Raw genomic sequence first — 14492 nt, 5'->3', positions numbered from 1 at the left:
CCACGCAGAGACGTTCTGGAAGCTAGGCCAAGCAAGCCGGCCCTGCCTACTAATTGCTCAAAACTCACAGCTGCCAATCCATCTGTTGCCATCTCTGAACTCTTGACTTCTGTGCGACCTCCTGTGATGTCAACGCGGTGACGCCAGCCTAATACAGATCCATGCAAGCTAACGGTGCGAACTAACACCTGCTCCGCTCAACTCGGTGTCTTCTTCTGCGGGGTGAGGCTGAGTGGGGGCAAACTGCTGTTCTCTGCAGTGACTAACAGCGTGTGAAACACTCTCTTCTTGCTCCGTCCCTAACCCCCATGTTCCTCGCTTCATGTTTGTCCAACAACTCCAATGTGTAGCACCTCCAGACGGTAGGAAAGACGAAACGACTCTCGCTTTAAAACGCAAAGACAAAAAAACAAACAAAACCCCCACACGTTAATCGAGGAACAAGTTCTTACTTTTTGCCGCTTGTTTAGACTTCTTACAACCCTGCACGTGTTTTGTAATTGTTTGCGCGGTAGTTCACGCTCCAGGGTCGTCACATCAGGCGGGAGTGGCACCTGGTTAGTGTTTTTTGCTCTTGGTATTGTAACGTGTAGCAGATCCTGTGTTGGTGTGCGTTTTAACGAACATGTTTAGGCGACACGATTACAACTCGGAGAATATTTCCCTCATTCTGGAAAAAAAGAAAAAAAATGCTTATCACTTAAATAACAATAATATTCTTGACGATTTCCGATATCCCGCAACCCACTCACAGTAGGAATCCGTTGTGATTGTACATTTTTTAAGTAAGTTATCGCCGAGAACGGGGGAAGTCGCGCGTCGCAACGAGACCATCTCCACGCCAGTGTTGAGCATTGCTTGTCCCGTGTCGACGCTGCTTCCGCTGTTAGTGAGGAGACATCGTAAGTGTATTTAAACTATTTATTAATCTCTCCCTTTTTACGACTTTATTTTGATCAATAGCACACCGTTGAAAAATGTGAAAACGTACAGCGGCAATATTGTCCCCCACTATATACGTACCGCCACAGCTTTAAGCGCATTTAAAATAAGAGTGTAAACCTTATAGCAACGGGAAATAAAATCAACACTTGGAAGCGTGGAGGGACGATCGCGGCTTTGCAGAGGAATCCCATTACGTATCGGGGCCCCGTCTTGAGGCCTAGTGGCTGAGGCTGCACGAGTCTTAATGCCCGGCCATGTATTTAAACACTTGCATTCGCATGGTTGTCGTGTAAGTCTTAGGACAATAATCACCATTTATTATTATTGTACATATTCATTGAGTTGTATTAATTAATATGTTTTTAAAATGGTCTGCATTATTTATAATATTCCAATGATAACTCCTGTATCCTGTAGAGTGTCATGGCTCCACCATACTTGCTCTCTCCTCCATTATCCTGCATCCCCTTGCACCCTCCTTTTATCTCCCCTCCTCGCGACCTCTTCCCCTCTCTCCAGCCCCATCTGTCTGATCGTTTTTGTTACAATCTCAATCAAACTCAGTTCTGTTAACCGTCTTCTTAACAAACCTCATGCCTCACACACTCCTACTTCCACCATCTCCTTATCTTTTCCCTTGGGGCTTTTCCCTCGCCTCTGCTCATCCAGTTTCTCCATGTCATCACACTCTTCTCCATAATTTTCAACCAGATGGCGAGGGCAGCACATCCAGGTGTTGGGGGGAGCACACATCGATTTGATCGGGGCTCTCACGATTTAATTCCCGCATGAAGCCACCTGTACGGGTGATGAAGCGAACACTTCATAACCCGAGCGATTCCGTCGCTTAACAAGCGCTCGAATCTCGCTTGCAGAGGACACAATGGTGAAAACTTCCTGACCTGGAGTGCTGCCCGCGCATCTCCGCACCTCGACTAACTCGGACTCTCACAGTCACAACCAGTTCTTCTCCTCCTCCTCCTCCTCCACGCTTTCCCCCCCACACCTGTCCCCGTTAGTGTCTCGCTGTGCCTTCTCTAAGCGGATGTAGCTCGTTAGGGATGTTTGTGCCCCTCTCCCCCCAGCTCTGCCCCTAGTAGGCGCTGTGTACAACTGCTTTCGACCCATGTCTGCCCTCAACATCGTCATCATCATCATCTCTGATTTATAATAAAATGTCAAGTGGTCTCTGAGGCTGTGCAGGCTCTTGCTACGTTTCTGCGCATCACGCAAATCACACGAGATCGGTATTTCACGCGACTGCTGGAGCACACTGTTGCTCGGGAAATGTACACAATATATATTCAGGATCGGCACGTAATGATTCACCATTTAATTAATTGTAATGTATTCACTAAGCTCGTCAAACACGCATTGAATCGCGCATGTGAAAATCGGTTCTTTATAATTTTATAACAATTATATGCGAATGCTACATATAGGATAATGAAACAAACAGCTTTCCAAGTGACCTGGCACTTAATGAGAAACAATACTCACGATATTGTAAAAACGAGACAAAAACCACCATTGACTCTGGAATCAAATGTTGATGCCAATTCCTCATAATTAATAACATTTGTTGCAGGGTGAATCGTTACATGTCAAATGTACATTGTGTGTGTGTAAGTATGTGTGTGTATGTATGTGTGTGTGTACGTATGCACATGGCATTGTAAAACAAATTGTTGCTGCATTAGGAAATGTACAAAAAAATTAGTTGACAACATTTCTAAAAATCCTTATAAATGGGAAACATTAATAGATTATAAATGAGATAATTTAACAAACTGTAATGTGTCGATGGATATTCCATCTGTAAAAATGTTCCAGTTGAACGTTAATATTTCATTCCATGCAGGGCAATATGAATTATACGCATGCTAATTTACGTTTAATGTCTATGGCGGCAACAATTTATTTTTGCGTAGGTGCTAAGCCCTCTGGGATTTGGTTTCTCTGAGCCAACTTGCGTCGTCACTGTCTGTAGCAGTACTAACCCTATCCGTAGCCCTAACTCTCATTGGCCAAGCTTTCAGAAGAAACCCAATTGAGGATGTGCGTGTCTATATAGAAACGGTATTTTACTTATAACTGCTGTGATTTGGTCAAATGCTGACAGCAGCCATTGCAAGCCTATCTTCCAAGTATCGATGCTACTGAATGAAGACACTACAATAGAGTTATACGGACAGGTAAATAATTATAAATGAAGAGGATTAAGGATCACACGAGTACTACATCAGGCTCGTACTGTTATGTCACATAACAGAACATCCACATAGATTTTTCTGTATACTGAGAAATGCGTATACCTTTATCAAAATGTTCCCAACATCACGCATATAATACTGCATCCAGGAAAGGCTCTCTGAGCCTCAAGACTTTTTCCCCAGATGTGTCCATATTGGGATATATGGGGGCCTATTCAATGACATTTTAAGCAGTGTTTTGCATTTGGATGGAACCTATGAGCCTCAAATAACCCACGCACAAGAAAGGATAAACACTGAAACGTTCACAAAGATGGGATCATGACCACCTCTGCTTCACTACCATCTACTGGCCACCTTACATCCCAGAAAAAAATTTAGAGTAATGTAAATCTACGTTATCCACCAATGACTCCAAAGTGATGTATTTCAGACGTGCAGCATTACACCCACCACATGTATAAATATCGGGTATGTGAAATCCAATTGTATGATTAAACAGGAAGCTGACCTTTACAGTTTCACAGCGCGCAAACACAGAGGTGGCATTTACACATCTACTGGGTAAATTTCATCAAACGCCTATTGGGCAAATATTTATATCAGAAGAGTCTGAAAGTGTTCAACATATAAGTCGGCTATTGTCGGTGGGGAGTTTGAGATGAGCCCATTGTGGACGTAGGAATGCAATGTTTTGCCGCAGTTAAAATTAGAGAGGGACACCGAGTGAGTGACCAATGGGAGACTTTTGCCGGGCGTGCCCGCCCATCGGTGTGTGCCACCTTCCGGCATGTGATTGTCCACGGGGTGGTGGTAGATCTCGGTGGCCCCGTCAGGAGAGAGAGGGGGCGGGGGGCATCGCCCAGGACGACCTATGCTGTGTGCCCGAGACACAGCTCCAAACACAGCTCCAATTTCAGTGGCCCCTCCAGCAGCCACGAGCAGTATCTTCTCTGGAAAGTGGCACGTACGTGGTGGTGCAGTGTGAAAGTCAGAGCCGGTAAACGTGGATCGTTAGGCCAATATGGCCCAACGGTTGCAGCTACATGCGAAAGTTGGACCGACGTTGCACGTTTACTGGCGGGGAGTTGGCCCATGGTCCCTTTAAGCAGAACATGGGAGGCATGTTGACAGTTATGTTGTCAATGTGGAATTTGACCGCCCGTGTTCACATGATGTTTTAAGTAAATAAATCGGACCAGATGAAATGTTTCGCGTTTAGATTATCGGTGAGCAAAGCTGGCTCATTTCATCAGCTGCCAGTGTTTACATCTCGAGTTAGCGCGTGATGTTTTATCGCAACCACGAACATTTTGGGAGTGCATTTTTACTCCAGTATTTCATGTGAATGCCACTGTACACTTCATATATATTTTATGAGTTAGATATTTAATTTGGTTCCTACGTGTTACATATATACAACACATTTTGCCAACCTCAGGCAAACACACAAGCACTCGTGGGTTCTGATAACGGCACATTCAAGGAACAATAAAACAGGATTTTGTTGTCTTTTCCTGGGAGGCTATGAAAACAATTATAAATGTAGACTGGCTGACTTTCTTCAGCAAAACAGAGGTGAGTCTTACATTTGCTAGGATTTGGGATGCAATCAAGTAGGGGACACTTGCAGAATGCAAACAAAAAACACTCGCCAAAAAGCGTCCTCTGGTCTAGCACCGTTTGAGACTAGGCTCGAAAGAAAGCTGTCTCTGGTGTGGACCAATCAGTTTCAAAGACAATGCATATATTATCAGAGTACGTTTTTTTGTTTGCATTCCGACCACACGTATTGTGGTTAATACAGACATGATTCCTTGTAAAAGGTTTCAGTTTGGTGTTTTAACATTTTAACACCTGTTTTGTTGCCAGAAAAAAGGGGAAAACCTATTCTCACATTTTGGTACTGGCAAAGGAGGTCCCATGATACACTTTAAGCATGTTGAATGAACCTACGGAGACGTGTACAGGTGCGTGTCTTGCGTAGACAGACCTCACGGTTGGTCTCGTCATACCACATGGCTTACGCATCCGCCACTGCGGCATGTGCCGTACACACGGTCACGCCACCCCCATTATCCGTGCAGCTGGGTTCTAACATTCAAGCGTGCGCGCTTGTTGCCCATCCTCTGGACGGAATTCGCTGGCTGCTCCGTGACGGCCGGCCTTCACGTGCGTCCGAGCGTTTCAGCCGTCTCCTTTCTCTCTCTCTCCGTAGTCCCAGGGCGAGGAGGGGGGTGGTGGCGCAGCCGCCGCGGGATGCTCCGGCGGGGTGGGGGCCACCATGCTGGTGACGCAGGACTACGCGGCGGTGCGGGAGGACGAGGTGTCGCTGGCGCGGGGCGACACCGTGCAGGTGCTCGCCACCAACCAGCAGCACATGTTCCTGGTGCACCGCGGTGCCAGCGAGCAGGGCCCCGCGGCCGAGGGCTGGATCCCCGCGCACGTGCTGGGCCACACCAGCACGGGAGGGCCGCCGCCGTCGACCGACTCGCCGGACGCCGCCGCGGCGGATCGGTGAGAGCAGCGTGGGTTGTGACCCCCCCCGCCCCCTTCCCGCCAATGCGGCACGCCGTGGCACAAGGAAGTCGAAGGGAGATTGAGAGAGATTGGATTTTGATTGGGTTTTGTTGGAGGTTTATAGTGGACAGGAGGGGGGGGGGGGATTTTATTGCACCACCACCACAGAGCGAGAGCTTTTAAGTCGCTTGAAATTGCACAATTTCAAACGGTGCACAGTGCTCGATTCGCGCGCAATTAGAGCACAATTGGCGCACAATGCGTGGTGCGCTGCTGACGGCGCCCCCACACGGGTGAGCGCATAACTTGTGCATTTCTCACTCGATCGAGGAGCGACAGTGACGAACATTGCGACAACGACGTATTCTTTCTGGTTACGTCACTTTGCGTGGTTAGACCGAGTTTCTATGTATTGGCCGATAATAACGCCCGGATGGAAACAATTTCGCCCAGAGAAAAACTGGCTTTACCGGGTGAGCAGACCAACCCTCAAGGGAGCGAGGCCACACAATCACGGCTGCACTGCGATCTCTTGCGCCGAGCCGGTAAGAGGAGTACTGGTAGGGGTGGGGGGGCGCTCCTGACCGCTCGGTTTGCGTCTCCGCGTGCTTCGGGCGGTCCAGGAAGACCAGCTCGTGGCACTCGGCCCTGCGCTTTAAGAAGCGGGGAGCGGTGAGGGACAAGGACGCGTCAAGGCACGAGAACGGGCCGCGGCGAGCACGGGAGACCAACATGCCGAGCGGGAAGGTGTCCGTGAAGGTGCGGGGGATGAAACCGTCTCACTCGCCGACCTGCCCCCACTCTCTACTGCCTGCTCACACAAACTCCTGTTTGGTTCATCAACCATCCACCTGCCTGCACACACAATCACGTACACAACCCACTCACGCAACTTCTTGCACACACAACCACACAGCCACTAAATTGACCCATTCCTCACAAACTCACTCCATCTATTCTGGCACTCGACCACACACGCGTACAACTGCCTTGCACCACACACAACCACCCATTCACTTACTCAACCAACTACTTACTCATTCTTCAATCACTCACTGAAGTAGCTCCTTAGCATGTACTCTCTTACACAACAATAATGTGCAAACTCAGTCACTCGCTCACAACATCACCTACTCGCACGCAATTACTCATCCACTCACTGAACTACCTACAAACACAACCACCTGTTCGCGCACACAACCCATTCGCTCAACCTCGCATACACAACCACCCCTTACACTCTGTGAACATCCTACTGAAACAACCACGCAGTCAATCAACAGAAGCCACCTTACCCACTCACCTACTCACTCTACACTCACCACTCTTCCACTCACTTGTCACAGTCGCTGACCCACATAAGCACCTGATATTATTCATTCACTTAGGATGTACTCGCTCTCTAAACAAGAATAATGTATAAACTCGATCACCTTGACACTGTCGTTTGTGACATTGAGCTCACACCTGCTGTGGTTTGGCTCCGTGAGTGGAGAACCTCATCTGTCATATTTGTCATTGCAGCTTCAGAACCAAAAGGTGGCCCATGAAGGTATGTTGAATGCAAGATATGTTATACTAAAATAAATGCAATAGTCTGCTATAATAACTTAAAACGGCAACACTTGGAGAGATTGGACACTCACTTGTGTAAAGGAGATTAACAGATCATGTGCCGTCTCTAAAAGATACATTTTAGTTGGTTGTAGTTGTTCAACTTTATTTGTAACCAGGTGAGAACTGACGAGACGGGGATTGTCCCATTTACACGAGTGACCTGAGTCACCTAAAATGACAAAAGCAAAACGGATAAAACAAAGTGCAGCAATGTAGCAAATATAAATGAGAATAAAAAGCAACTGTGGTCACATTCAAAATGGAAAATTGCACAAACATAAATCCAGTGTTCAACAATAAATTCCCTTTCGCGTTAACCTGGCTCCAGCATATTTATTTGACCAGGTGAAGCCCACTGAGCTACGTAGCTCTTTTTCAGACGCGACCTGGCCACGAATGATAGCTCGACAAAGTGGCTTATCACGTGGAAACGTATCGCAGCCAGATACTCTAAAACGCACGATTCTAAACGTAGAGGGAAAAACCGGAGGACCCGGGAAAAAAAATCCACACGACCACGGGGAGAAAAACTCCAAATAGACAGAATGCGTCGGGGTCGGGATCGAACCCACGACCGACCTGTATAATCAGGCGAGGTAGTTAACATCTCGCCGCAACTGATCATAGCGCAATTGTCGGTGCAGCGGCCCCGCAGGTGGTGGCCCCGCTGCTGGACGTGGTTTGTGCCGCGGGCTGCGAGGCGGCGTTCCGCTGCACAGTGCGCGGCGGCGACGCGGCCCTGCCGGCCACGTGGACGGGGCCTGCGGGGGAAGCCCTCGCCACCGGGGGGCGCTTCGCCGTGCACAGCGGGTGAGGCTGGCCAGCGCGTCGCTCATTCCACCCGTCCAGGCCGAACGTCCGTTTCCACACACTCGGCTCTCTGTGTGTTGCTGACGTGTCTCGTCTTCGATCTACCATCCATACATCTGTACATCCGTTCGCGCCGTAATCATTATCTTCTATCCACTGCTATATGAAGGCTTTCGATTAGCACGGTTGGCTACGTTACGGTGCGAAAGAGGTTTAACATACATACATTTCGATTTAAAGCTTTCGTGACTGCAGGGATTCATCTTCTTGGTTCTTTCGGTAAAGTCACGTAGAAGGGAAATAATAAAAGAAAACAAATACAACAAGATTATTCTCACGACGTTTCGGCCACAACGCAAGCAGCCGTCCTCAGGTCTTCCCGAAGACGCCGTCTTCCCGACAGACCTGTTCTTCACCTGAGGACGGCTGCTTGCGTTGTGGCCGAAACGTCGTGAGAATTATTTTATTATGTTTTATTTTTATAATTTTATTATTTCCCTTCTACGTGACTTTACCGAAAGAACCAAGAAGATATACATTTCCAAAGCCATAACAATAGCTCACGGCCATGCCATGCATCAACCCGCTTAGCACCTGAGCTGATTTTATCTCTCCATCTTGTCTGGTGGACATCCTCTCGAGAGTCTTCCTTTTCTTGCATGTAAAAATCAGCACCGGAGAGACAGAGACGGCCAGGCGTAGTGCTGGCCAACCACCCCCTCCCTCACCTCGTGTAGCGTGCCGGCACTTCATAGGTTCGTCAAAAGTTATACGGGCGGGATCCTTTGTCTTTGTGTGTACACGCAGCGAGGGCGGGGAGCGCTGCCTGCGGATCTGCGGCGTGTGCGAGCAGGACGCCGGCAAGTACACGTGCGGGCTCGGCACCGCCACCACCGCTGCCACGCTCACCGTGCAAGGTAACTCAGAGCCACCACCCCAATTGCTGCAGGCGTGCGAGTGCGATTTATACTTGCATGACAGCGTGCGGATTGGCCAAGCCCATCTCAAGCGACCGAGAGGTGGGGTTGGCGAATCATGTCGGGGTTGCAGCGGTGTGGTGTGCGAGGTACCCAGCTCCGTGACAGTGCGCTGTCTGTAAGAAAGCAGCAGAGCAAACAAGTTTCTGACCAGCTGTTCTGAAACTTGGATAATAATGCAGGACTATAGGCAGATGGACTTATACATATGTATGTTGAACTAACTTCGCACCATGCGTAGCCACCCTTGCTAATTGGAGGCACAGGAATTTTAGTTTTACATGGAGAGACTAATAGAAGTCTGGTTAGTCATCATTTAGATACATCACTATAGAGATGTGAGTGTTTCCCGCGTGTGCCATTGCCTGTGAGCATCTGCCTCTACCCGTGCACCTTCTCCCAACTGTTCCAGGTGTGTCGGGTGCCCCAGGCCGGCCCCAGGTGCAGGAGGTGAGCAGCACGTCGGTGCTGCTCACCTGGAAGCCGGCGGGGCCATTGGGGCCCCCAAGTCGGTCGGCCGGCACGGACTGCTCCCCTCCTCCCGCGACTCCCCCCACTGGCTACACCGTCGAGTTCCAGGCCGAGGGTGAGCACCTCCGCTTGGACGTCACTGACGAGGACCGATTCATATTCGCTGCGTGGCCGAAGACCTTCCTCCACCAGGCTGTACTGTTAACCTATTTGCAGAAATGCAGAACAGATTTTATTTTTCTGTAGGAAATGTAAGCAGCTTGCCTTGCCGCAAAACATTGTGGTTTGTGAGATGCCCTTGTGCTAATGTTGCACTATTTGAATCATGATTAGTGCAAAATACTTTACGGCCTGTTGTCAATCCCCTGTGAGATAAAGGCCTTCCCACTCGCATGAGGTCATACGGGTTGTGAAGGGCATCCCAGAACCAGTTCAGCTATCCGCTCGCCACTGACGTTAGACATGACCAGGAATCAAACTCAAAGACGCTGTGCTCTTATCACAGTGCGCCAACCACTCCTCCACAAACCATTCATTATTATGTGCCTGGTTAATTATGTTGCGATGTCTGTGTGTGTGTATGCGCTTGCTTGCGTATGCTGTCTCTGGATCAGGGGAGAGCGGCTGGCAGAAGTGTGTGACGGCATCGGCGGAGCCCGGGCTGCTGCTGGACGAGTTGGTGCCGGGGTCCACCTACTGCTTCCGCGCTGGCGCGAGCTACACGTGGGGCAGCGGCCCGCTCAGCGCCATCTCCCAGCCCGTCGCTCTGCCCTCCCTCGCTCGTGAGCAAATAACGAGGCCTCGCACCCTGACCGAACTAACCCCCTGTTGGGCAACACCCTGGTATCATTGGTGCACGCGCCTGCTGGATGACCGCTCTTTCTGTGCTGGACTCCCCCGGAGGTCATCTCCACCAAAGTGCTGCCGACTCCGAGGCCACTGGATGACTCGAGAGAATTTGCCTTTATTTTAGTATTTTGCACCTCTCGTTTATCTTGTCCACGAGCAATTGGGCGGTGATATGGTCCAGCGGTAGCGCATTCACCGCTTGCTCCACATTCCTGGTTCGAATCTGGAAAGCTGCCCTGGTAAATAATAGAATGTATTAACCATAGAATGTGTAATGTCTGCTTCACAGTGGATGTTAATGATCCCGTGATGCCATTTGAAGATGGACATAGGCCATCGTGTGCTGGCATTATGGTCAAATTTTGAAAGGTTACGCACAGTTGACTTTATTGCTAAATAAACACGGCGATTGTCGCCCCCTATTGTGAACAGCTTAGCATGATCCTCATGAAACAGTCTTGGAACTTGGTGATGCTCTCCTGGGTGAACAAGCGTAATCGTAAAAATATTGCAAATATTGTAGTAAAATTTTGGAACATGTTCTGCAGCTGCCCAAAAACGATGGAGGGAGCAGCTTCCAGAAACACTGAGCACCTAATTTGTCCAGACATAACAGGTAGCATTGCCATAATTATTTAGTGTCCATTAATTATGCTGACAATTCCCTGGCACAAGAGATTGTCCGCACCTTTCAGAGCTGTCATATTTGTAGGTGGCCAGTGCCATAGACGGACCACTGGGGGGCCTGATAGGGGCTAGATTGCAACATTGTTTAACATAAAGATTTATATTTCTTGAGCTTTGCCACTTTCATTGTGAGGACCCCGAATGCATGGCTTGTATGGGTCGCAGACGAGTTTGGCCCCTGTCAATTATCTTTGCCATTAATCCCGTGGAGAAATCATCACCATCATGGTGGCGGCTTTCAACTTCGTATTCTCAAGCTTCAAATGCACGTGTAAAAAATATTGTAAAGTATGGTAAAACGTAATCGACGAATAATTAAACTTGTCTTTAGCCATCTAATGTAATCGGTGATACAGCTAGTGTTATGGGAATATTTAAATCGGATTGTATATTGCAGTCGTGGATTCTGCCGACTGAACACATGCTGCTGGGAGAAAGGGAATGTGAGCGTTCTCACCCCAGGTCACGAAATGTTTTTATTGCAGATTCTGAGAACGAGGACATGCAAATTGAATTCAAGGAGGGCTTCGACTCGTGCTTCGTGGAGCTGGCCGAAATTGGCAGGTTGGTATCTCTTAAAACATCAATCTCTTGCAGTACCTCGTTTGCTAATGCTGCATCAGTTACGTCAGCAGTAGCACTTGGTACTAATGTGCCAAATTGTGAGGGTTTCACAGGTCTTCCTTGTAATAAGAGAGGTATTTTGCATCTCCCAAAAGGTTCTTACATGGATGATAATCGTATCAATCAGTCACTCAAACCCAACTGATGCTGTGCTCTACTCATTCTAATGATGACAGTACATTAGACATGCTATGTTATGCCTTAGTAATCCAGAAACGATGTACATTTTTTTGCAAATGATAATCATCGTAATGTATTGTTTCTATCGTGCCTTGGATGCAGTATATCTTGAGGCACCATACCTAAGATGATTACGAAGGAAGTGATTGCAGACCAAATGCAAATTTAAAAAACAACATATAATATACACAACAAATAGGAAACAATTTAAAAGCTGATCTGTACTTGAGACTACCCCCAATGCCGGATCTCACAATATAGCAGCCTTTAGATGCGACCACATTTAGATGCTATGTCAATAAAAAGACGTGTGTCACATCTCCTTATGGTGCCTCGCCTGACTCCAGGCGAGGAAACTCGCCAAAGGCACATTGAACAGTTGGGATTGTGTAAAGCGGCTTTGTGAATTGAAGGGCCATGTGCGTGGATCTCCCTCCCCACTCTCCCTCCCGCTTGGGGGACGCGGCCACCACAGGGCAGAGGTCGCAACCGGGTACCCGATACCCGTACCCTACCCGATACCTGGCTACCCGTACCCAGCCGGGTACCCGTTTGCGACCCTGGTGCGGCCGGGTACGGGTAGACCGTGAGTCACTGGTGAGTAACTGTTTGTCACTCATTTCCTAACCTCTTGTCTCTTCTCACAATTCAAGTTACTAGAATCAACCCACCCACGCCTGCAACATGGCTTCATCCCAGAGGTCGCAATCAGGTACCCGATACCCGTACCCTACCCGATATCCGGCCGGGTATGGGTAGGGTACGGGTAGGGTACGGGTACGGCCGGGTACGGGTACCCATTTGCGAATCAAAACCCGTTTCCGACCTCTGCTACAGGGGCCGCTTCTCGACGGTGCGGCGCTGCCGGAGCGTGGCGGGTGGTGGCGGGGACGGCGGTGACATGGAGCCGGAGCTCGCGGTGAAGGTGATCGGCAAGCAGCTGCGCGGGCGGGACGAGGTGTGCCGCGAGGCGTGCGTGCTGCGCTCGCTCTCCCACCCGCAGGTGCCCCGGCTCCTGCACGCCTTCGAGGGACCGGCCGCCTTCATGCTCGTGCAGGAGCTGTGAGTGATCGCATGCCCGCCAACCCCCCCCCCCTCCAATCGCCGCTCCTAAGCTGCGGCTACATTCCAGGTTCACTTAATCAGCAAGCGCACAGAAGAACTCCTGCCCAGTTTCGATTTACCCCCGCAAACAGCGGTATGTCTTGAACCACATCAGAACATCGCTCGGCAGATAGAAAGCTCCCTCCCGCACTAACAGACAATTACCAAGTGCACCCAGTGCAACTGGTCAACAACCTCAAACCTTGGACCACATGGTAACACCACTGCATGCTTCGATCATGTATGGGTCTCTATGCGAGTCTATGGGCATGTATGCTAGACTATGGGTGTGTATATGTGCGTCTATGGGTCTCTATACAAGTCTGTACCTCAAACAATGGACCACATCGTAGCACCACTGCCTGCTTCCATCAATTGCTGGCAGCATTTCACATTCACCAGGCTACAGCTGAAGCCCATCTTCATGGCTCACACACCAACCTCAACATGAACATAGAAACATTGCTGATCAACCTCCCACCGTACAAAATAATAACATACCAGGTCCAAATGTGTTTCAGTGTGTTAAGAGTGTGATCGTTGTATTTGGTGCTTGTGTGTGTTGCTAGCTCTGTGGGGCGCGGTGGTGTAGTGGTTAGAGCGCTTCGCTACAAACCGGGTGACCCGAGTTTGATTCCTGCTCACGGCGAACACCAGTGGTGATTATCTGAACCGGTCCTGGGTCTCCCCTAGGTCGACTCAGCCGTAAATGAGTATCTTGTGCGGTGTGTAAACATCCACACCTGGGAGACAAAGGCGGTCGGGCGTGGTGCTGGCCACCCACCCCCTCGTGTGCCGTGCCGGCCTTTCATAGGTGCTCACCAACAGAACTTGTCCCAATAGTCTGTTAAGGATATACGGGGGATATTTGTCTTTGTTGAAAGCTCTGTGTGATTGGAGATGCATGTGCGCTGCTCGCGGACGTGCAGTGTGGAGGGGCCCCGCCTGCTCGATTACCTGGTGAAGCAGGGGTTGGCGACAGAGCGGAAGGTGGCTGGCTATGTGCGCGACACGCTGGGCATCCTGAGCTACCTACACTCGTGCAACGTGGCTCACCTGGATGTCAAGGTGACGCCGATGCCCACTCGCATTGCCTTTCACGTAATAATGCGATGAAATCTCCCCGAATGCACCCGATCTTTTCAGATGTCGTAAGCCAAGCATTGTTGTACCGGTGCTTGGATAGAAACTGCCTGGTAATACCTGGTGTTGTAGGTTTTGGCTGCAAAAATAAGCAGGTGACTTTTGTTAGATGTGAGATCTGGAATAAATGAAAAACATGTAGCATCCACGTATAGAATAAAAAAAACTTATAAAAAATGCAAGTATAAAATGTCAAAGTTAGCCAGTCACAAAAGCACGTCTAACATATTTGCTATACATCTTTCAAACATGTTAACTTGCAAAATATACCTTTCATATTAAATTTTAAAGTATTTAACATCCCATTATTGATGCTCTCAATGGGCTCTGACTTGGCCTAAATAAGGGTTAC

General features: G+C 49.1%; 1 protein-coding gene across 2 annotated transcripts in view; it reads left to right on the top strand.

The window, feature by feature from the left end:
- Positions 1–14492, top strand: part of LOC144939525 (triple functional domain protein-like) — a 182936-nt gene that overhangs the window by 164710 nt on the left and 3734 nt on the right. For both annotated transcript variants that reach the window (XM_078866706.1, XM_078866705.1), the window contains exons 52-61: positions 5377–5675; positions 6302–6437; positions 7203–7230; positions 7940–8105; positions 8913–9022; positions 9495–9668; positions 10168–10335; positions 11575–11653; positions 12731–12955; positions 13927–14065. In XM_078866706.1, the coding sequence (XP_078722832.1) occupies positions 5377–5675; positions 6302–6437; positions 7203–7230; positions 7940–8105; positions 8913–9022; positions 9495–9668; positions 10168–10335; positions 11575–11653; positions 12731–12955; positions 13927–14065 (1524 nt within the window). The remainder of the gene's footprint in view (positions 1–5376; positions 5676–6301; positions 6438–7202; positions 7231–7939; positions 8106–8912; positions 9023–9494; positions 9669–10167; positions 10336–11574; positions 11654–12730; positions 12956–13926; positions 14066–14492) is intronic.

The sequence above is a fragment of the Lampetra fluviatilis genome, chromosome 2, assembly GCF_964198595.1.
Source record: "Lampetra fluviatilis chromosome 2, kcLamFluv1.1, whole genome shotgun sequence".
NCBI classification, from domain to species: domain Eukaryota; kingdom Metazoa; phylum Chordata; class Hyperoartia; order Petromyzontiformes; family Petromyzontidae; genus Lampetra; species Lampetra fluviatilis.
Note: the sequence above shows the minus strand (reverse complement) of the source record. Positions and strands in the feature narration are given on the sequence as shown.